The sequence below is a fragment of the Echiichthys vipera genome (genome assembly GCF_963691815.1).
Source record: "Echiichthys vipera genome assembly, chromosome: 4".
Lineage (NCBI taxonomy): Eukaryota > Metazoa > Chordata > Actinopteri > Perciformes > Trachinidae > Echiichthys > Echiichthys vipera.
In genome coordinates this window covers 23742588-23767018 of record NC_139829.1, presented here as the reverse complement: position 1 = coordinate 23767018, position 24431 = coordinate 23742588, and the positions used below count along the sequence as shown (strand labels likewise).

The window sequence follows — 24431 nt, the reverse complement described above, 5'->3', positions numbered from 1 at the left end:
AGTACAACAGTGTTCAGCCGAAGGAAAGCTAGAGGGAGATAAGAAGCAGAACTTGGAGCAGATTGGAACTGACAGGGTGGTGGAAGTAGCACCTAAGTGAAGGCTTTTTGAGCAAACTTGGGGCCAGTGCCCTGTGTTTCCATCCTACTTGTGAATTGAAGTGTACAGTCTGTCCTACAAAGCACCAACCAGCAGACCACAGGGTGACTCAGCAGTGTAACTTTGAATTGGTACTTTTTCCCTTTGGAATGGAAACATTTATGTCTGTCTGGGGTGCAATTGGTTTTGAAGATTTCACCTTGAAATTAATTTGTTATGTAATATATCTCTTCGTTCAGGAAATACGACCACATAGAGCATGACTGAAATTTATCAAGGAACGTCAAGGTCTTAGCCTCTCAAGTTGATCACTAATGGCCAGCTGCAAATTACAAACACCACTTTAAAAAAATCTGAGGCACATTATTCTCTTCTACCTGTATAACGTGGCATACTGGATGACTGATGGCTGTATCAGCCCCTGACAGAAAGTGGGTTACCACTTGCTGTACTACTGTAAACAACATGTAGGAAAAAGAGTGAGCATTTTACCATGAGGTCACATGTTTGTATGCTTATGTGAGTGTGTGTGAGAGTCTTTTTAAGGCCATTTTTATGTAAGGAAATCCTAATGCTTTAGTCTGACTCAGACCTAAACTATGGAAAGAGGCACACCTATCTCCAGAATAGTGCTTGAGTAATTAAGTTCATCTATTGAAATGATGTCATTCTTCAGAAGGAGAACATGAGTCACACTCGTAGTCCCCACAGTACTGAGAGAGGTAAGATGAGCCAAGATGAAGGCTGGCCACAAGGTGTGTGGCATCAATATTAAGATTATTAAGAGACACTTTAGTATTCATTTTTATCTCATTGTGAGGAAAAGAGAGCTCAGCCTACCCTCACCTATGGTCATGAAAGCTGGGTCATGACCAAAAGAACGAGGTTGTGGGTACAAGCGGCAGAAACAGGTTTTCTTAGGAGGGTGGCTGGAGTCTCCCTTAGAGATAGGGTGAAGTTCGGTCATCCGTGAGGAACTCGAAGTGGGTGTGCATGTTCGTGCGCTCATCTGAGGTCTTTTCAGCAAACCTTATGTTACTGTTCTCCACAAGTGTATAGCAAGCACTAGTTTGGGCTTTAATCAGTGTCGGCATGACTCCATATGTGGACCACGTGTACTCATTAAGACTTTTAGAGCAGAAAGACGCTGTACACCAATCCTGAATTCGGGCTGTAAGAAGTGGTTCATTAAACAGCTCCTGAGGCCCTGCTCTTGGCTCTAAACACAACAAACCTCTCTTCTTAAGCTTCAGAAACACTTCAACAAATGCCAATTACATGATACTGTATGTCATAAAGATCTGAATTTGAGCATGAGGTGTGAGTCATTTATATCCTGTGAAGCTTTCAAATGTACAAAGTTGTAAATGCATGTATTGTATATGTGCACAATCATACAAAGAGCGCAGCAGGTATTATAAGCTTTTACTCATTGCTTGTACACCAACAGCTGCACCTCCAGTCACCAGTCAGTAAAGCTCCTGAAGTTTGCAAATGACACCACCCTCATTGGACTGATCTCTGATGGAGATTAGACTGCCTACAGGTGGGAGATTGACCACCTGGTGACTAGGTGTGGACAAAATAATCTAGAGCTCAATGCTCTAAACACAGTGGAGATGGTTGTGGACTTCAGAAGGAACACAGCTTCACCCTCCCCCATCACCCTGTGTGACTCCCCAGTGGACACTGTGACTGACTGAGACACACACTGTGTCCTTCCGCTTCCTACAGTCATCAGCTAGAACCTCAAGTGGGAGCAGAAAATCAGCTGCATCCCCAAGGAAGCACAGCAGAAGATGTACTTCCTGCGGCAGCTGAAGAAATTCAACCTGCCAAAGGTAATGATGGTGCACTTCTACACCATCATCATCTGGTACGCTGCTGCTTCTGTGACGGACAAAAACAGACTGCAGCCGCTGTGCCGAAAAGGTGATCAGCTGCGACCTGCCGTCCCTCCAGGACCTGAGGATCATGGGAGACCCGTACCACCCCTAACGTTGATCCTGATTCTGTTTCCAATTCTGATTCTGATTCATCTATACTGTAAATAAATGCATCCACTGGATTTTACATTAGTCGTAAATTAAATAACAATCAGTTATGACGTTCATTTACTTATTGATATACTAATTTGTGCAGATATTGTTTGTTAATCCTTTGCTGTTGTTATCTTGTGCTGCAGAGGTGCCGCTGGTCCTCTACCTGTTCCTGCTCATCTCCCTCGTCTGGTTGTGGGCAGGACTCCATATGGGCTACAGATACCTGTGGATGCTCATCCTCTACGTCATCTTTAACTGCTTGCTGGTAAGCTCACTGATCTGTTTATCTATGTGTTTGTTGACCTGTTTGCTTACTTGTCTGCTTATTTATTTATTTGTTCATTTATACAGTGTTTTATTCATACACTCAGTCAAAGCAGCTTCTTCCATCATGTGTTGCATTCCCTTCTTCTTGGTTATACACTGTACCAAAAACACAAACGTACTGATTCACTGCTTATTATTGTGCTTCTTCATCTGATCATTAGTGTTGTTGTCATTCATTTCACCGCTACCATCGACACACATTTAAGTTGTAATCTTTGTTAATGTCGCCATTGCAGAATTAAGAAGTGAAACTAATCTAATGAAATGTTGTGGTGTGCAGCCACATATGTGTGTTGGAATTTGAGTTAGCATTTTTAGCTTTTTATTTTGTTTTCGGGTTTGACTTGAATTAACTTCCTTAAAGTTACACTCTCACTTTGTCCTCCCAGCAAAACTTATAATCAGGATTTGTACTTTTGGGTTAACACAGATTTTTCTTCTGTGTGGTAGTTGGTCAGGGCGATTGCATTTCATCGATTTCAATATCAGAGGGCTTCCTGGAAGTTAATTCAAATAAAATATTGATGATCTAGGCTACTAGACTGGTGCGTGCGTGTCTGCCCTCTATCTATCTGTCTTTCTATCTGTCTGTCTGTCTATCTTTCGGTCTATCTATCTGTCTATCTGTTTGTCTGTCTATCTTTCTGTCCGTCTATCTGTCTGTATGTCTGTCCGTTGATGTTTTGTTGACTTAGTGATGAAGGCTACTTCATCCCACTTTGAAGCCCTGCTTTGATGTGTGGAGAGCGAGTCAGGGTTATCTATGTGTCACATCTCTCTGAAGCCTCTCACTGCCATCTCTCTCTCTCTCTCTCTCTCTCTCTCTCTCTCTCTCTCTCTCTCTCTCTCTCTCTCTCTCTCTCTCTCTCTCTCTCTGTCTCTCTCTCTCTCTCTCTCTCTCTCTCTCTCTCTCTCTCTCTCTCTCCACTTTACATTTGTGCCATGGTCTCTTTGTTGTCTCTCTGTTTGGCTCTCTTTTAATTTGCTTCTTCCTGACTTTATTCTGATTCTGTGCTCCAAGTATCAGAGAAGATAAAGAAATTATCTTTATGAGACACACGATAACTCTATCACCAGATATCTCTTCCAGCTGTAAAACCACAGACATTTGAGTCCACTGTATTGCACTTTAAAGAGATACATAACAGTCATTCATCAATGATCATGGGTTGAACCCAGCTAATTCCTTTCTTTTTTCTTCAGTATTTGATAGCAGTTTCTTTCAGAAAATAGATTTGTCTATGGCCAAATCTGTTTCGCAGTTCATAGACTGAACCCAATGTTTTGATGTACAGATGACAAACGTGTATCATAATGACAATCTAGATTATTTTTAGTTTATTCTTTTTAACTTCAGAATATTAATCACATACTGGTGTCGCTCACATCATAAATAATTGTTAGTATGATATACTGTATTGTTAGTATCATTACTATTATTGATCGGACATGGCTGATCAGAAAAAATATTTCAGTTTTGAGTGGGAGAACTTCACTTAACTGAAAAAGCTTGCTGTCTTTTCCAAACCTAAAAGAGCAAATCATCTGAAAAGTATATTTTTATAGTCCTACAGTGATAGTTTAATACTGGTATATAAACTTTTGGAAATGCCTGCATGACATCAACATACAGTATTGACTACCAGTGGCTTAAATCTAAAACAGTATCTAAAAGTTATCTAAGATTAGGGCTGAAACGATTCCCTGAAAAACTAGAGTAATACATTGCGTGTTTACATGCACAGCAGTAACCAGAGTATGGGCTTAACCCAGTTAAGTGAATAACAGGGTTATTGCAGTTTTCCCAGTATACATGAAGAAGAAAGGGAACAATGACGGAAGTAAGTCTACCTCCGGTACAGTAGGTGGCGCTCCACCAACATACAACTGGTCAGAATAAGACTTTTTATATCGGTTCGTCTTTCGACTTTTTCGTCAGAATTACGACAGAAATGGGTCTTCTTGGTAATAACGTTACTTGCCATGGCAAAGTCCTCAGACGGTTTAAAGGTGAAACTTGTGTTGATGCTGTTTTTATCTACATTATTTTCAGCGCAGATGCTTCCTGATCTATTCTATTTCAGGGTCAAAATCCACTGCTTCCGAGTGGGGAGGGGCAATTATAATCTATGGAGCATGCACTGACTCATAACCAGACCTTTCCCCGGTTACGGCGTATACATGGGTGAATACTTGGGTTATTAAAGGAATTATCTAGGTCTGTCAACCAAAGTATGAGAACTCCAGGGTATTGCCTTAACCCGAATATAATCAGTTGTTTAAACTGCATGTAAATGCACTGATTGATGCAAATTCTTTGAATACTTGATTACTAAAATAATCCATAGCTGCAGCCTTATTTAAGCCTAGTTTTAACAGGGTCAATTCAGTAACAAAGGAATGGTGTTATGTGGAAATGTCTTACATCTTGAGCCATTAAATAATGTCTTCTTTGTAAAGATGTCCAGGAAGCTCTCCTGACCCAACTGTCTTTGGGACAATAGGCTCTATTCTTTCATGTCTATAAATGTTGTGGTCTCTTCTGTCATCCTCTGAGAGTCACCATCTGCCTGTTAAGTGTGCCATAACAGGTCAGTGGTAACCAGTGGTGATATGTGGCATCCACATGCCAAAGAAAACAGTGTTGCACCAAAGTAAACCTCTACTGTTGGGAAAGTGACTAATGAAGAGAAGTGATGTCAGCGCCAACAGTTGATGTCGCACTTAGCACTTGTTTATGAGCTCCATAGAGTATGTCCTGCTCTGTGACATCATGTGGTCAGTTTCTCCAGCTGACCAATAGTATGAGTGGACATGGGTTGCATGACCAAGTTTGTTGATGATAGGATTTTAATTCTATTTACATTTACACAGTGACACACTTTATTTTGTCCTGAGAGAGTGACAATTAATTTCCTACATTCCTAGACGTCCTTTTTAAAAATGACATCCAGCCCTGTCCCATAAAAGTTTACAAGTATATCCCATACAATTCTCAATTACGTTTCAAGGAAAGGCTGTTGGGAGAAATTAGCCTTCAGGAGTTTATGCCAAAATGGCCCTTTTTCATGGGTACTGTTTTAAACACATGGTTAACGTTTTAAATTAAAAACACTACTTGCTTAGGTTTGGAAAAAGAGGTTAGTTTGGGTTAAAATAAGTACATTTGTTACCTAATTTAAGTTGTGTTCAAAAACATTTAGTTACGTATGTTATGTTAACAAGTCAATGTTGACTTTTGGTTTCACACAGGACACGAACAACGACCATAAATCGACCCTGAACCCCTCCCTACGCGCACTTTCACAGATTTTGATTACAAACGTATTTATGGTACTTCAAAGACAAATGGAAGCAGGAAAAAATGAATTCCCTCGAAATGTAATTGATAATGCAGCTTCATTGAATGGGAACACAATTTTTAGGTGACATTGCTGTTAATGTCGTTTTTTTCTGGACACGAGTTTTAATTTTTCTTTTGACCGAGTTAAAAATATCTTATAATGCCTTAATCCCATAGGAACAAAAGTCCTTTGTTCCCTCTGTAGTGACCTTAATATTTTTATCTTAGATTTAAGCCCCTGAGGCCTCCCAGTTTTCTACCTCCATCCTCCAATGTCCATCTTCACACAAATGACATCGACATATAGCCATGCATGCACATACACGCAATCACGTATAAAACACCCGTCTCCCCTTTCTGTCTCTGTGGCAATCGGCTATTTCTTCTGAGAGGGGAGAAAAACAACAGAAAAGGACTTCATGCCAGCCTAATAGATTGCTGCCCATTACATCCAGTTTGCCCTTGGCTTTAGGCGGGACAAACTCAGACTAAAGATGACGCAGCCAACTTTTCATACTCACTAAAAGAAAAATAAGTATTTTAGAAAACTATGGCGATTGATTTTCCGCACCTACAGTACATTGTTACCGCAAAGTTAAGACTAAAATGAGTGCCCCTGGCGTTTGGTCTTGGTCTGCAGTAGGAGTAAGGAAGGATTCATCAGTCAGTGGAACAGACAGGTAAAGAATCCCAAAGCCGAAGTGTGTCCAAGGACATTGATTAGCAGTAAACAAACTAATCTGACCCAGATTTCACAAAGCACTGCTTTGCCAAGATACTCTGTGTCGATGAAGATGCTGTTGCCATGACCCAAGCATGGTTGCAATTAGATTTGTGTGTACATCCATTTTATGGAGCAAGCTTAATTTATTTAGCTGTGAAGGGCCAAAGGGAAGCATTAAGAGAGCTGACATTTTGTGTTTTTGTCGGACTTCCATTAGGACTGAATTAAAGTTTAATGAAAGCAAATGGGATCCTGATAGCAAGACTGAAAATGTTCTTCTCATCAAACACTCTACACCATACACCTTGAACTACAATTATATTATGTCATGATTGATAACAGAGATGCAGGTCTTTAAATATATATAAAAAAGGTTAATTTCTGGCTTACACTGTCCTGGTGCCATTGCAGGAAGTTCTGACTAAATGGATACTTACAGAATGCTTTTTAAAAATTGTTGCACAAGAAGACTTACAACAAAAGTCGAGCTAATTATCACATCCATCAACACACCCTTGCTAGATTTCTTGAAATTAGATGTTAACAAACCTTGTACTTAAATATTGTATGGGCTAAGGTGCTGCATAAATACCTGTTTCTGGCAAGTTATTATTCCACAAGCTGCTTATGTAAACATGCTATCTTGCTATTCCATTGCCTTGAGGTTTTAGTCATTATAGTGTACGCGGTTCTCTGTTACAAGGTATAGTAGGGTGGTTGTTATTGTTTCCTTCATGCCGTGAATTTTCCATTCGGAGAATTTTCCATGTTTACCTTGGTGTTATTGATGTGGTTGTGTGGCACGTTTCCCAACAGCTGATTACTGAACCCCATTAAACAGCTGCAGATGTTACAGCTGCACACAACTGTGTTTGTGTTCCAATTACCTCTTTGGTTATTGAGCACTGTTTTTGTAGAAAGCAACCTTTAGTCTCCAGAAAGTTACTGTATTCGATTGAAGCAAACTGCTCACATTTACAGTGATAAGGAGGAACTTTTTAAAGGTTCCATTTCAGTACAGGTCCGCCTGTAATAACATCTTACTGCCAAAGAGGCTGCTAGAAAACAATATATCTCAAATTAACGGCGGAGCTAAGAGCAAACATCATCAGTCCTGCCCGTCGAACATTAAGAGATGTGAATTTAACAGGATGACACAATAAAGTGTCAGAAAAAAGTCAATCAGGATTGAGACAGAAACAGCGGCAGCCTGCTGGACCAACTCTATTTAATCAGAAGCAATAATATGGTGCCATGTCCCAAGTCCCAAGTACCACAGAAGATAAACAGGACTGTAGCTGAATGCATTACCATTGACCAGATCCCTGTTTACACTGTGGAGAAACCTGCCTTCAAACAATGTATTCACCAACTGAATCCAAGGTTCCTTCTTCGTGGAAATTATTTAATGTACACATAAATCACTGAGCTATACAACACAATAAAACAAACAAGAGAATTGGAAAATATTTGTCATATGTACACCCTTTCTTTTCACTACATCAGACAACTTCTTCAAAGTTTTGTTATTGATCAAAAATTCTGCCTTAATTTTTTGCAATTTTCTCCCCATGGTAGCAAGTATTTTCCTGGATATCGACTTTCTAGTATCGTGACAACTCTGCTGTGATACTTTCACAGTATTTATATAGCACCTGGACCTGCTTTGTAATTAAAAAAGACATGGAATTATCAAATTTGGTCAATATGAGACCTCTTGCCACATTTTCTATTCTTGTTTTTTCGTTATCCTTCCTCCCCTCATTTTCCATTATACCTCACTGTTACACTGGATCCACATCTGTGCCACATCAGGCTGAATTTGATGACAATAATCAAATCATCCACAGCACCACCTCTCTCTCCTCCTGCTGTGGCCTCTATGCCAGTAAAGCTCGTCTCATTGTATCATCACACTGAGACATCCACAACAGTGAAGCTGCCCCATAACACATTACAATTCAATTCCACCCCTGCTTCCTTATTCAACCTTTGTACTCGCCTATAAATAGGACACAGGATATCTGGGTTTTATTATAGGAAAAAAAGACAAGAGCCCATGCTGGTCCCACACATGCAATCAGCTGTGTGAAACCCTGTTAGGAATTACAATTCAGGGGAAATAGATATGTTGCTTTTGTGAGGACAAAAAACTATTTCATCACAAATCACTTGAAGGGAATATTTCATCAAATATCTATTTTACAATAAGAATGACATTGTCTCATTAGTCTCAGTTAGAAGACTTTTGAATTACCTGTACTTTTTCTGTGGACAGCTGTCCTTTTGTCTCATTGTCGCTGTCACCCCTATAAAGACAATACAATACATTATTTTCCTCATTTCCTTTTACACTTTATCCAATTATATTCTCATCCTTGCAACTTACAAGCTTTTCTAACCCCTCTACCCACCACCTTCCCTGTCCTTCCTGCTCTCCATATGTTTCGTGCTTTCCATATCTAAAGACCTGGCCTCCCCAGTGATCAGGGAACACTTACATAACAGGCCTATGGTAGTAAAGCCTGTACCTCAGGTTGCACAGCCTGGTAATGATCTGTGCTAATCACCCACAGCGCTGTTGCGATGGAGTCATGGATAGCAACATACACACCCGTACATGCATACACACTTGGCTACTTTTGTTCACTGTTTTATGTTATCACACAAGGAAGGTTCATACCTTTGTTTTACTTCATACATGGAAAATGCAAGGCAATCCAATCACAATACACAACAATAAACCTAGCTCTTAACCCTGAAGTGTCCCGTTTCTTTTTTGGACATTATATATATTTCTCATTTTAGGCTCATACACAGTTGTCCTCACAGACACATACATTTATGTGGATGTCCAGCACTTACAGACAGTCTGTGTAACTCACTCTTAAAGGAACAGCAGGTTATAAAGCACAGCTCCTGTGCGGTGTTCCATGTGGTTTATCTATCTTTGCCGCCCTTTTTCCTTCTTACAAGCTGGATGTTCCTGTTTTACAGTGCACCCATAAACACAGTTTCCAGTTACAGTTCCTGTTGTCTGGCTCGTAATGTTGATTGTAACCATTAGTACTGTTTACAATGCTTTTTCTACATTAATATCCCTCGGTTACCTCCGTAATGAAGATCGCTTTACTGTCCTTTGTTAATCTGCTGTTTGATCTGCTGTTTCTTGCTATCTGTGAGACATAAACCAGGAGCATGTGGTTAGAATATGTAACAAAAGCTTGTCAAATTTGGGAAGTTCTTACCCACTGCCACTTGTTGAAAACCAAGCACTTTGCTCAACAGATATATTGAAAATTGGCTTTCCACTAGAGATTAATTTATCACAAACAATGCAACTAAAGAAATCTGGTTTGTTTCACTGATTTAAATTTAGTATGGAATTGTCATTGTGTCCAGAAACTTACTTTATGCCAATTTCTTGTCATTTTAAATTATACCGAAAGACACTCATTTCACATGTCTAAATGTGTGGCTTTGTGTGAGGATGGGCTGTGTGTTTGTGCGCACCTGTATGCACTCATTTCACATTTGGGCCTTCTTGCATTCTTGTGCGTTCCATCTCTGTCTGCCGTCATGGCCCAGTGATGGGTGTTGTGAAATGCGTGATGGCCCTGTGATATTTGACACTCTGGTGTTTTGAAGTAATTCACAGCCCCTTGTTGTTGACCTAGAGGATTTGGTAATGGCAGGGTAGTAGAGAAAGCAGAAATACCAGGGTGCCAATGATGTCATGGCCCTATGATGAAGTAATTCTCCATTATGTGTGCTTGGGAGATGCTGTTACTAATAACGATGTCGATGATGAAAGTTTTGTGCAATAGCAATGCTTAAAAATAATGCGCCATGACCACAGTATGCTTGTTATAACAAATCTCAACGTTTTACCATTTTATAATTTGTACATTCATATAAGCATTTCATTCTTGAAGCCCTGGCATGACAAACAACCCTTAAACCTGCCAGCATTAGAGACTTTGCCCTAACAGAGAAATGCATGTTTCAAATTCCACATCTAAACCAGGCTTTAGATTGATCTTTTTTACCCCTTCTTTCTCTACAGGGCTTGTATGTTTTTGCTGTGTTCTTCGTCATGCACAACCAGCTGTGTTGGCCAACTAAAGCCAGCTACACAGTGGAGATGAGTGGCCATGACAGTCCCGACTCTACCTACCAGGGAGGGGGACCAACCACTGTAGGGGGCGACATCAGCAAATCGACTCAGAATCTCATCAGCGCCATGGAGGAGGTACACACACACACACACACACACATACACAGAGCTTAATAGGACATTAAAGAGATAGACAAATGTATTATACACACTCTATTATGTGGATTTACAGTATTTATCACTCATATAATCCATACCCACCAGCTCTAATGCTTGGCATTTTTATTTAGTAAAATATGTTTTATGACCTGGGTCTTCTGAAGTTCATCATTTCCACTGGTTATGAAAAAATCATCGCTACATCACATTTTCCGTTGCTCTGATTTTGATGTTCTTTTTCTTGTGATGACTCTGATGTTGTACGTAGGTCTATTTAGTTGCATCCAAAGGCATTTTGGTCTATGGCCGTTGATGACTCCCCTTTGGAAATTGAAAATAAACTGAGGTGTCAAATCTCAATTGCTTCACATTTGAGATATGGTCAAGCGATATCAGACTAGAGGATGCAGCAACAGGTCCAAAATGTACCTCCTGGTTCTACTTTAACCTACCATAGCTACTAAGGTTGTAAGCTAATTCAGATTTTCTTTGCAATGAGGGATGATAACTGACATTTCTGGTTTACTTACTTTTGGTTTCACCTCTAAATCGTAGATAATCTGGCTAAACTGAGAGCTTGTTTAAAAACTGAGTAAACGTCTGGTCACTTCTTTGTCCCAATGGATAGATGATGTTTCATAATTTAATAAAATATTATCATAATTTATAGGAATTATATCAAAACTATGAAAATTAGACATCACTTGTAAAATGATATAATTGCAATCTTCCTCTAAAAATACTTACTTCAGTCTTTATCTTCCCTCACTGTTCCATCTTGTCTCTTTCAGTCAATTTCCCCCTCTCCTCTTTCCCATGCCCTCATTCACATGGATTTGTTTGCCCATTCCTAGTCCTATTTCACACATTTCTCACATCAGCTGAGCGTGACTCCACAGAGAACATTCATACTGTCTCACACACTTGCACTCTTTCGGCCTGAATCACATCATGTGTGTGTAAATGGTCAGCCTTCATAACATCCCTTTCTACTCCTCTTGCGACCTTTCTGTCAGATTGGCACATCGCATGCAAGCACAGTCTGAAAACATACTGCGTACACACACGCTCACGCAGTAGTTCTGTCATGACTCTGTGTCCTCAGCAACTTTGTCCCTGGAGAATACCCTATAAGGACTGAGCTGGTGAGAAGGAGAAAAAGAAGAAGAGGAAAAAAGGGGGCCGGTTTAACTTCATTACTCCTAGGAACTCCCCCTTCCTTCTCCCTGTCTCGATCTCTCGCCACACATAGGAATCCAGTAATCTTGTTTTATTCATGAGAGCTCATTCCTGCCTCTCGTAGATATGGCTACAGCCCAGCATAGAAAAATACGATCACCGATAGAGATCACTAAGAGTGGCAATGTGAGTGTTAGATAAGTGACAGATGAGTGTTTATGAAGTAGATCGGTTGATAAGAATTTGAAGTAATACGAGAATAGGGATAGGGGCATATAATTTGAGGGTTAAATAGTTAATGGAAAGGCGTGAATCATCCCCTCACTGCCTTACCTCAAAGGGGATGTGACAGATCTAAAGTACCTGGTGGTGCTTAATTCACCTCACCGGGACGCTCTGTACTGGTTACAGCCCAACAAGCCCCAGAGAGCTTGTACAGCACACATATTTATGCATGTACATGACAATTGAGGCCTTCATAATGAATGAATACAGTGGAAAACAGGATGGATTAATCTTGTTGTTGTGGAGAGAGACATACAAACAATGTGATTCTTTTGTTGTAAGAAAAATCCCTATTGTCAGTTTACTCTCTGCAATCTTTTCTATTTTTCTGTCCCATCACGCCTGTCTTTTGCTATTTGTGTGTACAAGTTAAAACAAACCCTTCTGAAACCACACATCAGGTCGTTATGAACAAGTTATTCAAGTTGAAAATCTTTACCGATGTACATTGTATCATTTTTTGAGAACAAAATGATGTAACAACGGTCAAAGGAAACCAAAATCATTGACCCGCTGAGGGCTGGATTAAAAATCACACCGAAAATCAAAGTAAAAAAAATTACAGTGTCAGATGCACAATACATGACGTCCCATACGTAGTATTGGATTTAGGTCAGGGGAATGGGAGGTTCAGTCAATGGCATCAATGCCTTCATCATCTGTGAACTGCCCACACATTCTGACCACATGAGGCTGGGCATCGTCCTTCATCATGAGGAACCGAGGGCCCACTGCACAAGCGTAGGGTCTAACAGGAACTCTGAGGATTTCATCCCGGTCCCTAACAGCAGTCAGGGCACCATTGGCTATGACATGGAGGTCTGTGTGGCTCTCCAATTATATGCCTCCCCAAACCATCACTGACGGATGATCTTACAGGCAGCATAACGTTCACCACGGAGTCTCCAGTCTCTTTTATGCCCGTCACACATGCTCAATGTGAGCCTGTGAAGAAAACAGGGTGCTAATGGCAAACCTGCCAATTCTGGTTTTCTCTCTCTGCCAATCAAGCTGCACAGTGCTGGGCTGTGAGCACAGGCCCCACTAGAGAACATCGGGGCCTCATGCCAACCTCACAGAGTCTGTTTCTTACAGTTTAGTCAGAAACATGCACACCGGTAGCCTGCTGGAGGTCATTTTGTAGGGCTCTGGCAGTGCCCCTCCTGTTCATCCTTTTTGGAACCGCACGTATGGCGGTGCCATCCAGTAGGGGCTGGACTACCTGTGCAACCTGATTGGGCAACAGGTGCCACCTACCAACTAGCAGAACTTAAAACTAGAGAAGAATCAGTAAGGAAGGATGAGGAGAGAGCAACTGTCTGTGGCCCACACATGCACAACAATTCCCTTTGTTGGGGATGTCTTGTTTTTGTCTCTCCATTGCAACTGTGGTCACTTTTACTTGCAGCAAAGCAGGTGAAATTGATTCACGGTTACTTGTGCTTCCTAAATGGGCAGATTGATATCCCTGAAGTTTAACTGACTTGGTGTTATACTGTGGCAAAAGCGTGTTCCCTTCATTCTTTTTTAAGAACTAAATGACTGGCATGAATATTTTATAAATCTATCACTACTGTAATGTTGGGACCATGGGATGGGGTGAAAGGAATATACAGTAGCTATTATAATTATATGTGATACTGCTTCTTTTTTCTCTCTTTTTGTTTTTCCTCGCTACTGAAAAGTAACTAATGTAAGGGTTCACAAGTTCACAAATACAGATTTTAAAATAAAAAATAAATAAATGAAAGGCTGTCAGTAGTCTCTCCGCGCTAACAGCATAATTTCCATGATGTCAGACTGATTCAGTATGAAACCCCAAACCCATGACCTTGCGCTCACCCCATGAACCCACTGTGACCCCGTGTGTTAGCCTTAACCCTTTGGGCTGCTTGGACAACATGCACTTTGCCTGACCCTAACGTGCCACAGGCTTGATTACACGGCTGACAGGCGCAGCCACCCTCTGAATTAAGTGTGCATGTGTATGAGTGCATTGACGATAAGAGTGGTCGACCCAATTCTGCTTCGTGTTCATGTGAAGTTAATGTGTTTGAGCATTAAACTTACCTTTACTTAAAGAAGAGGGTATTCAATGTGTACTGTGATGTGTCGCTTAAGAACTACAGGTACATATATTTACTCTATATATAAAATGTTTTATATGATAATGTACATTAACTGGTTGCAAATCCTTTGAGAAGAGTTATATAACGAGTTATATAAATTAATTTACTACTTTATTACTTTGCTGCTCTCTGAAAAATCTAGAAAAAATCTAGAAAAAAAATCTAGAAAAAATCTAGAAAAATCTAGAAAAAATCTAGAAAAAATCAGGAACTGTCAGGTTATATCATGATGTATTTTCAAATTTTATTGAGTAGGGTTAAAGGAATGTATTATCCCAAATATTGCACAGCATGTGATTTAACATTAATACATGAAAATCAAGGTTCAGTCAAAGTTCTCTGTCAATAGCGCCAATTATTAATTACATATAGTTCTTGTGTGCATGTTAGGCATGAGCTGATTTGGCTGTATATGTGTATCTGTGTGTTTCAGGTGTCAGCAGACTGGGAACGAACCTCGCTGCGGCCGGGCAGTCAGTCCAGCAGTGTGTTTAAACCCAGTCCTGTTATGGGGACGTACACCACCGAGGGAGGCTTCATCAACACCAACCTAGTCACCACAGACGAGGAGTCGCAGGAGTTTGACGACCTTATATTTGCCTTAAAAACTGGTGAGGATCCCACAAACACAGATGTACTGTTACAGTATGGTGGTGTTTCTCTTACACTGTATCATTATCTGTTTGACCATTGAGTTTTTTGAGGGGTTTTTTAACACTTTATTTGTAATTTTGCAATTATTATATAAAACAATCATATTCGCTATTTTACAAATAACCATATAAAAATAATCCCAACACGAAAAAGACAAAGAAAAGACCAAACCCAAAAACCACCTGACATACTTGTCACAGACAGCAGACGGACATAAGATAAGATAAATAAATAAATAAATTGAGGGTACATGTGATTTTTTCCAGTTTAGCATTCTGCATAATGTCCCTAATCCAGTGGTGGTGTGAGGAGTAGCAGCCTTCCATTTAAATAAAATCAAGCGTCTAGCTAACAAGGAGGAAAAGGCAATGACCCTCTGTAAATGAGGGGAACAGATCACACTGTATCAGAAAAACAACCAAAAACAGCAACCGATGGAGAAGGTGAGATGTTATAAGCATAAGCCTTAGAGACCAGAGACCAGAACATATGATAGGAAGTAGCTGGGGTCATAATGGGTCTACGTTCAGGAATATTCTTGCTAATTTAGCTCTTGAGAAGTGTAATCTGTGTAATACTTTAAGCTGTTTTAAAGCATGTCTGGAAAGTATCGAAGAAGAGTGGACTCGTAAGTGACTAGTAAGAGCCATATCCCATTCCTCATCAGACAGCTGGGCCCCCATGTTATTTTCCCACTGTTCTCAAATATGTGAAATAGAGAGTTTGCAGCTATCCATGGGGGGTAAATAAATGACATGACCATTGAGTTTTAAATCGTTATTAACCTCAAATACTTACATACAGTATCTATAACACATCAGCCCTGCTTAGTCATTCCTCTGCTTACCTTAAATTGTTCTGCTGCCATGGAAACCATTCTTCCTCTGTTGCCATCAATGTTTAATGAGCTGAGGGCCCAAGCTGCTCACTGATATATCACACACACACACACACACACACACACACACACACACACACACACACACACACACACACACCGTTTTCTCCTCACTCTTTGAAATCACAGAGTAATTGCTTCACAGTGTCTGAATAAGAATCAGGCCCAGCTGGACAACAGCCAACAGCACCGGGACTCTCCTCTGCTGTTAATGTGAGACATTACCAGAAAGAGACGGACTCCACTGGACTTATTTTCACACGCCTGAAAAATAACCCCCATAAAATGAATAAAAGAAAGACGGGATGCTTCTTAGAACCTACATATACATCAATTCAGCTAGTTGACGTTTTCCCAACAACCATTCATGCATTGCAAAGTGTCACCTTTTTAACATTTTTTTACAGTGATGCTGGTGAAGATGTAATAAGCTGACATAAAAGCAGTTATCAGTTTTACTGTCACATTGCCAAATGCAGATACCGTAAACCATTTGAGACATGATGCAGCAGTTCCATTATAATGTGATGAATAATCTTTTATTCATGGCGTTTAGGTGGAAATCGACATGATTGTTCTAGTAGTTTCAGTTCTTTTAAATAAGGATTATACTTTCCATGTCCATAATTACGGTCGGGTCCGTCTGATGTAATTTTCAGCGTTAGAGGGGGTACATAGGTCGCTATATTTAACTGTGTGAAGAGATCCGTCAATACCTACATCTCTATAACTCATTTTTAAAACATGAATGCGTCCTCCAAGCGGATTCCAGAAATAGTATAAGCAGAACTACTTCACATACGTTGCAGTGTCTGCAGCTGTCCGCAACTGTCCAAGTCCGTGTCCACTTGGGAGTATATTCTGGGCTTTAAAGTGATTCTTGAAGTTGAACTCTTAAAAATGTCTGATATCAGAAACATTGAATTCCTGTTCCTCCACACCAAGAGTGAGTGCTCCTGCTGATGGACAGCTAACCATTTGAAAGACTTTAAGTATTTCCCAGTCAACTTTATTCTCACATCACTGAGAGCCTGATCCTACCTTCGTTGGTCGCTCTGCGAGAGATAAGTAGATATGGACTGAAGATAGACTGGCTAACCTGACAAGACCGTAAAGTTAATGGGACTAAATCAGATCACATTAAATGTCTTGGTTAATCTCTTTGGATTCTGGAAATGAGAAATAACTTTCAAGGAAAATAAATTAATCATTTGTATTGCGCAATGGCAGGCTCCTGATGATTTTGAGCCAATCAAAGCTACAGTCCTGAGGTTTCACGTTACTTTGCAGAGACAGTTGGACTGTTTGGAAAACCCACATAAAATGTAACTTTGATGGAGCCTCGATTCAGGTCTGTTCAGATACATGCAGCAGCATTTTTAGCTCTGCTACGGTAGCATACATCTCAGAAAAACAAAACTTGTAACCATGGAGACAGCCAAGTTTAAAGCCCTCTCTAGCAGGTGTGAGTTTGAGAGACTTATGGGTGTTAATGAATGTGGATTAGGCGGAGAGGATAGTGTTACACTGAGTAAAAAGTAACCTCTTACCCTCTTGTTGATTGTGTGGTGACAGAGTGAATCAGACCCAGAGAGGTGTGTGTGTGTGTGTGTGTGTGTGTGTGTGTGTGTGTGTGTGTGTGTGTGTGTGTGTGTGTGTGTGTGTGTGTGTGTGTGTGTGTGTGTGTGTGTGTGTGTGTGTGTGTGTGTGTGTGTGTGTGTGTGTGTGTGTGTGTGTGTGTGTGTGTGTGTGTGTGTGTGTGTGTGTGTGTGTTGTTCCCCGTCTCAAAAAGCTGACAGTTATAGCAGCGGGACATTTGTCTCTGATCTGCTCCTCTCCAGACCTCTTCCTGCTGTTCTGAGCTTGTGTGGCGTTCAACCCTAAATAGCCTGGAGGTTGCAGCAAACAAGTCCTTACATTTATTGGTTACCATCATCTGCAAACTTGGCAGTATGAAGCTATCATTTATATTATTCAGGGTAGCAAAGAGGCAGGGCTGCAAGAAATAAGTAAATCAGTTCTCTACTCGCAGGTCTCTGTCTCAAGACATGATATGATCTTTTCTGTTTGGAAAAAAGAATGCAAACTCAAAACTTGGATTTTTGTATAAAGAATCTTCTGATAAACTTGGGGTATAATCTTCTACATTAGTTAAAACTTAACTTTTCAACTCCACCGGTCACAAGGACATTCTTCCATTTCACATGTTCCCTGTTGACAACTGACCTTCTCATTGCCCATTCGTGTCACACTGAATGTCTGGCCTGGTTTAATCTCAACCAGTCAGTCAGCAGTAAAGGTAATTCTCTAATCACAATTATATAACTGGGCACCACCTGATTGGATTCAGTCGAGTAAGTAGCTCTGTAATGAGGGTCTTCGCACTTCATTTGGTAGTGAACCATTAACACACACACACCGAAGCACACACATACTTTCAGCACATATACTCTATGCAGTACAACTGAGAGCTGATCATTGACATGCTGGTATACTGTGAACGGGCAGCTTTTTCTTATCAGCCAGTGTCAGAAGGAGCCGTGACTGTGTAAAGCATCACAGGACTGCATGTCACAGCAGTCACACGTCACCTTATTCTGCAGATTATTACGGTACTTGTTTCCATTAATGTTCACTGTGTTTACACAGCCAACAACCTTCATCTAAACAGTGACATTACAAAGAATTTGGAACAACAAAAATAATCTCACAGGTATGAGGAAGGGTTGTTGGATGAATGTGACCTAATTGTAAATAGTTAGTTGGCATAGTTTGAGTTGCATATGTGATAAATACGATATGAATTGACTTATGGAAAAGGGTTACTACGGGTAGGGGGTGGCCCCTTGCAGCCCTCCGTGCTCGGATCACACCCATCTTTGAAGGCAGTCTTCATTTTGTTCTCAACTGCACACTTTCATGGCGGTATCTTGCACGGTTGGGACGCTATCACAGCGACAAGATCTGGTCGCAGACAGACATACAGTATAAACACCTTGCAAAATACTCAAAACCTCCTCTGTGTTAGATCCTGCTACAGTTGGTGTCTCCAGGACCACATTTTGCCATGAAGTGTCACACACACACACACACACACACACACACACACACACACACACACACACACACACACACACACACACACACACAAACAAACAATACCAGCATTGCTGTCACGGCTGATCATGAACATTGTACATATAAATATTGTAAAATAGGAACTTAAACATTCTAAAAGTGAATTATATGAACAAATTATAGATACAATTGTTTGGAAAATAAAAGTACTGTAAATACCTGAGACAGAAATCCCAGCTAGGCTGCATAACTTGTAAATAACAATTGGAATTTTTTTCTTTATTTTTGTTTTCATTCAGAGTGCAGAAGCTCATGAAAAAATAGTAAAGATGCTCAGAAATCCCCTTTCTAATCCTCACAAAAATGTATCTCTTGTTTCCTGTTTGGCATGTTTCCTAATTTTTCACTTCAATACATTGAACTCTGGAAGTTCTCAAAATATCCTGCGAACAAACAAACAAACTATTGTATGATTTACAATTTGACTCATGATGAATAACTTTGTTTTGCAGTCTTCATTATTACGCTCTGATAGGACAAATGTGACAGATAATCCATTATGCACATTGTTTGTTGTTGCGTATTTGTTGCTTTGAATTGATGGAACTGTGTTTACTGTAGAAATTCTTGCACATACTCTGCATAAAATGTAAAAACTGGTCATTTAACTTTTTCTGTTTTTTTTAGGGACCGGCCTTAATGTGAGCGATAACGAGTCCATCCCTGGGAGCCACGACGGAGGGAGCATAACCAACTCCCAAATAGTTGAGCTGAGACGAATCCCCATCGCCGACACACACCTCTAATCTGTTCACCTCACACAGGTCCCACATCGTCTATTCTTCATATCAGAAAAAAATTACAACACAGTATTTTTATATTATAAAACGCTTTTGCACTAAAACAGTTTTTTGAATAGGAAATTTTCATATAGATGTTTGATACTGTATTTGATTTTTACTGTACATCTGTTATATATATATATATATATATATATATATATATATATATATATATATATATATATATATATATGTCCTTGACGGAGTTATTTTCTGAATGTATATTTGGGATTTCTTTTTTGTAGAGACCTAGCAAATGAGATAGCCAGATGTGCCCTCAGACCCACTGCTGAGGATGGAAATTGTGTAACTATGTTAATAAATGATTTACCATATGTTTTACATTCAGCTGTGCTGATTCATTTTTCACTGCTCTCAAGCTGTCAGAGAGGTAGTTTACTACTGGAGGGTTATGTAAGTGAGTCACTGTGGGGTCAGGGGTCACACCCTCTCAGAGGATGGTTTTTGTGAACGATCATGTCCTTGTGGGAATGTCACAGAGAAGTCTTGCTGCTTTGCTGGTGTCTGTAGATGCAACAAAAAATAAGGAAAATGTAAGCAATGCACATCAGAGCGTGAAGAATATTCAAAATACTGCACAAGTTGAACTATATGAGCTCTTTGGCCGTATTTGAATCCACTTGAGCATAAAAGATTATCCACCTTCCTTGATCTGCTCTGTGAAAAATAGTCGGGTGTGAATGTACAAGCAAACATTCCCCTTTTAACTAGAATGGCGGCTTTGAACCTCATGGTGCCCAAAGTCTACTTGACCCACTAACCGACCTTTAACCTCTGCCCTCCATCAACTCGACTTTTTAACTTGACTACTGTTTGCACGAGAGGCTGTTACTTTTACTGCTCAAGAAGAAGAGCAAGAATTTGAATGGTGCCAGCGGGAAAAAAAAGAAAAAAGAAACACATCCAAGCATGTGTTGGATTGTTGAGGTCACAATCCCAACAGATAATAATGGGACGAATATTTTGATATTTTGACAAACAGCTAGAAAGTGTTGTTATTAGATATACATCCCTCCCACTGGCAAATGACTTTATTATCCTTCCTGCTGGCAAATAGTGATGAGACTGTTGAGGGGATAACAAAAAGCAGGGAGAAATCATTCGTTTTCTTTTACAGATTCAGTACTTTAGTTTTGTTTAGGAGGTGAGTCAGACCTGGTGTTTCCTAGCCCTGCAATCTATAAAACGTATTGATCCTACTTTCCACACTCACTGCAGCAGGAAAAATGTCCTGGCTGAAGGTGCTGAACTCTTCTTTTCCCCTGTTTTTGTTTTCCTGTCCCCTGAGGGCAAAGCAGAAAGCAAACCTTGTCCACAATGGAGGGTGGAGAAGGTTCTGAAACTATCCTGAAACTAATCATATCAGAGCCCTGAATACAACCATCTTTAGCATGTGTGTCTCCTCTGTTTTCTTCAATATGATTACACAGCTTTTGAGACCCATCCTCTAACCTCCCACGGGAGTCTTTCCTCAGGGATTTAGAGGAAAACATTACTGTAATGAGGGATAGCAAAGATGTTGATTATTACTCCATTTAACAAGACTTGTGGGTTTGTTTTCTCCAGTGCAAAAGGAACTTCCGATTGTAATCTAGCATTTCCAAGTGCCAAGTTTCATTGTTTACCTCCTTCTAAGAAAAGCAGTTTAGACACAAGCAATTAATTTCCATCCATTATTGCAGCCTGTCATCCTGGGGACATACCATCTCCAACATATTTCATTATATCCATCATATTTCCATGTATCCGTTATGTATAAACTGCATTAACCGACTGTATTCTGTCATCGATGTTAATGAGACATGATGACTCCGACATCAGTTATTTACAAGACACAAGGAGTACAAGGAAAAAGGATCTGCGGATAAAAAACAAGGCTTCCAGACCATAGGTAAATAGCATGCAGTAATTTGACTGTGGCACAAAAACTGCTGACTACTGGTGAACCCAGCGCATATGGCATATTTTATCACATAGTTTAGTTATGTAATTAACCGCAGTGTATGCCACAATCTTATCTAATTCTGGAGGTCAAGTGTTTGACGAGGTACCAGGCTTAGATTAGAGAAATGGATCCGTCAAGGCTACAAAAAAGCCCATTGACAGATGGAAAGCGAAGAATGATGGCTGCTAATAAAGAGGATTGTAGCTTAACATTATATAATTATATATAATGTGGTTGTGTATGGGGGAGATGGTAACTCTTGTCTCTGTGAATGTTCTCCCTGATATTTCTGCCCACTTACTGCTTGTCGATGACCTTTGATCCACAGTTGTCATGTGTGATGTCAAGATGAGGTCATACACCACCGTTATCATTGGGTGTCCTGTTTTCAGGGTGTACCAGCAGATATCCTGATGCATTAATTGGTTTGTGGTAAGTGCTGACTCAACATCAAAGTCCTTTTAAATTATGTAAAAGTGCAGAGCGAAATCAGAAACTCGTAGACATATCAGTATGGTAAGAGTAGTTAGCATATTTTATTTGTTTACATTTGTTAGCTTGTTAGCTTGTAATGTTACAATACAATACAATGTTTACCATGTTTGCAGTCAAAACTTTCACAATGCTAATGCAAACTCTCGCTCTCTGTACTGACAAGTGTGTTCTGCGATGGAGAAAACTTATTTTTGAGTGCATGGTCTTACAATATGATGATGCAAGTAGCGGTTAGCTTAGCTTAGCACAATTACTGGAAATGGGGTTATAGCTAGCCTGGCTCTGTGCAAAGGTAATAAAACCTACCAGCAACTAACACTCATTAATTAACATTTCATATCTTGCCTGTTTAATTCTTACAAAAACTGTTTGAAAGTTTGAAAACAACAACTTGGTTAAACAGCCGGGGTTCTTATGATAAGAATTGCTTGTCAAACAACAAAATGTATTATGTGCTATTGTGGAATTGCTTCTTCCTGAGTGCAGGATGTCTCAAAGTTTTTCAGATTTGTGAGGCATTGATATGCTGGCGGATACGATTCAATTTAATTCCGTTTTATTTATAGTACCAAGAGATACAAACGTAATAAAAGTTTGCTGCACTGGACAGCATAAAGGTAACATTTTTAAATCATCTCTCTTAGCTGTACAGAGGAAAGCAATTAAACAGCCACAGCAAAAAGCTTGATATCCCAACCCACCAGCCTCAGTTCCAGAGACACCTGCTGACAAACATGTTTATGTTGAAGTCCTGGGTCTCTTCTCACCTGTGTGCCCTTTCTATCTGTATGTGCCCAGGGGGGAACAACGGAGTTAAGACAGCAGACAACCAGGCAACAGCTGATTCACACTCACTGGAAGTCTGTCTGTATACATACTCAGATGATGACTCTGCACTTTTAGCTCTCAGTGAATCACTACCTCTTAGACTCAAGGTTGTCTGACAAAATAATGGAAACAGCAAACGCGGGGTGAAGAAAAGAGCCCAGATTCAGAAATTAAAAGTTCTCCCTCTCTCTCTCTCTCTCTCTCTCTCTCTCTCTCTCTCTCTCTCTCTCTCTCTCTGTCTCTCTTACACCATCAAACAATAAGAAGTGGCATTCACCTAAAATATATTATGACAACAGCAATCTCCATGGGTTACATCATTCTTTGAATTCAATGGAAAGGGTGTGAATTTCTAAAGGGGGTATTGCCAGCCGTTTTCACTTGCTCTTTTCTCTACAGAATAATGAAAGAAAGAACACCCTCCTTTCATTCTTTAGGCTCTGAATAGGTATACAGTTTAGGTGAATATAAATTCATCCGACATATGTATGGATGACCTAACAGCTAGTCCCAGACTACAATACTGTGATCCAGTTCCACACGTAAAGCCCTGCAGCAACAGTCTTGGTCATTTGAAATCAGTACAGCCAGACAGTATGCCAGAGGTCACTGTGCTGAGGGATGGGTAAAAGAAGAAACAGGAGTAACAAACACGCAAAATGAATGTTTGCTAACATCCCAGTTTTTCTTGTTGCACATGTTTTGCACTCAAAGTGAAGCAGACTGTATCTAATCACTGTAAACAGCTCTTAAGATGTATGTCTTAAGTGTAATTTGACCAACCAATTAGCCCGCTGTGACGTCTGTTAGATAATCAATAACTTGCCTTCGGGTAATTTGAAAAGCATGAAAGCTGATTTAGGGGTCTAATTCTCCTTAAAGATTACAATAAGACATTCAAGGTAAGATCTAATTGAGTAGTTGCGTCAGATACAGACAGATGTACGTTACATAACACACTGTCATGCATGCATAACTTATTTTATCGATAAAGTAAGGGATGCTTCCATGATCTTGCCTAACAGAAAACAGAATGTGTCCAATGCTAAGAGAGCACACAAGGCCATCAACCCCATCATATCCCACAGAGACTGTTGAGCATGAACTACTGTCGACATTCACACCCTCAGAATTCGGTCAAGTTCTAGTTCAAAGGATTTGTGCTGTTAGTAAGCATTTGTGAATCTGTGTATTACGTACATGTTCTCCCACCACATTCCACATGCTCGTGTCAGCCTTCGCTGAAACACACCACAGAACACAAAA

At 40.1% G+C, this 24431-nt stretch overlaps 1 protein-coding gene across 1 annotated transcript in view; it reads left to right on the top strand.

The window, feature by feature from the left end:
* The window catches only part of adgrv1 (adhesion G protein-coupled receptor V1), a gene marked incomplete at its 5' end in the record, with an annotated part of 103223 nt that extends 83275 nt beyond the window's left edge, over positions 1-19948 (top strand). Inside the window, 4 exons of the mRNA XM_083911993.1 lie at positions 2285-2406; positions 10602-10787; positions 14838-15015; positions 19722-19948. Coding sequence (XP_083768119.1) covers positions 2285-2406; positions 10602-10787; positions 14838-15015; positions 19722-19840 — 605 coding nt within the window. The 3' untranslated portion in view covers positions 19841-19948. The remainder of the gene's footprint in view (positions 1-2284; positions 2407-10601; positions 10788-14837; positions 15016-19721) is intronic.
* Positions 19949-24431: the final 4483 nt, after the last annotated feature.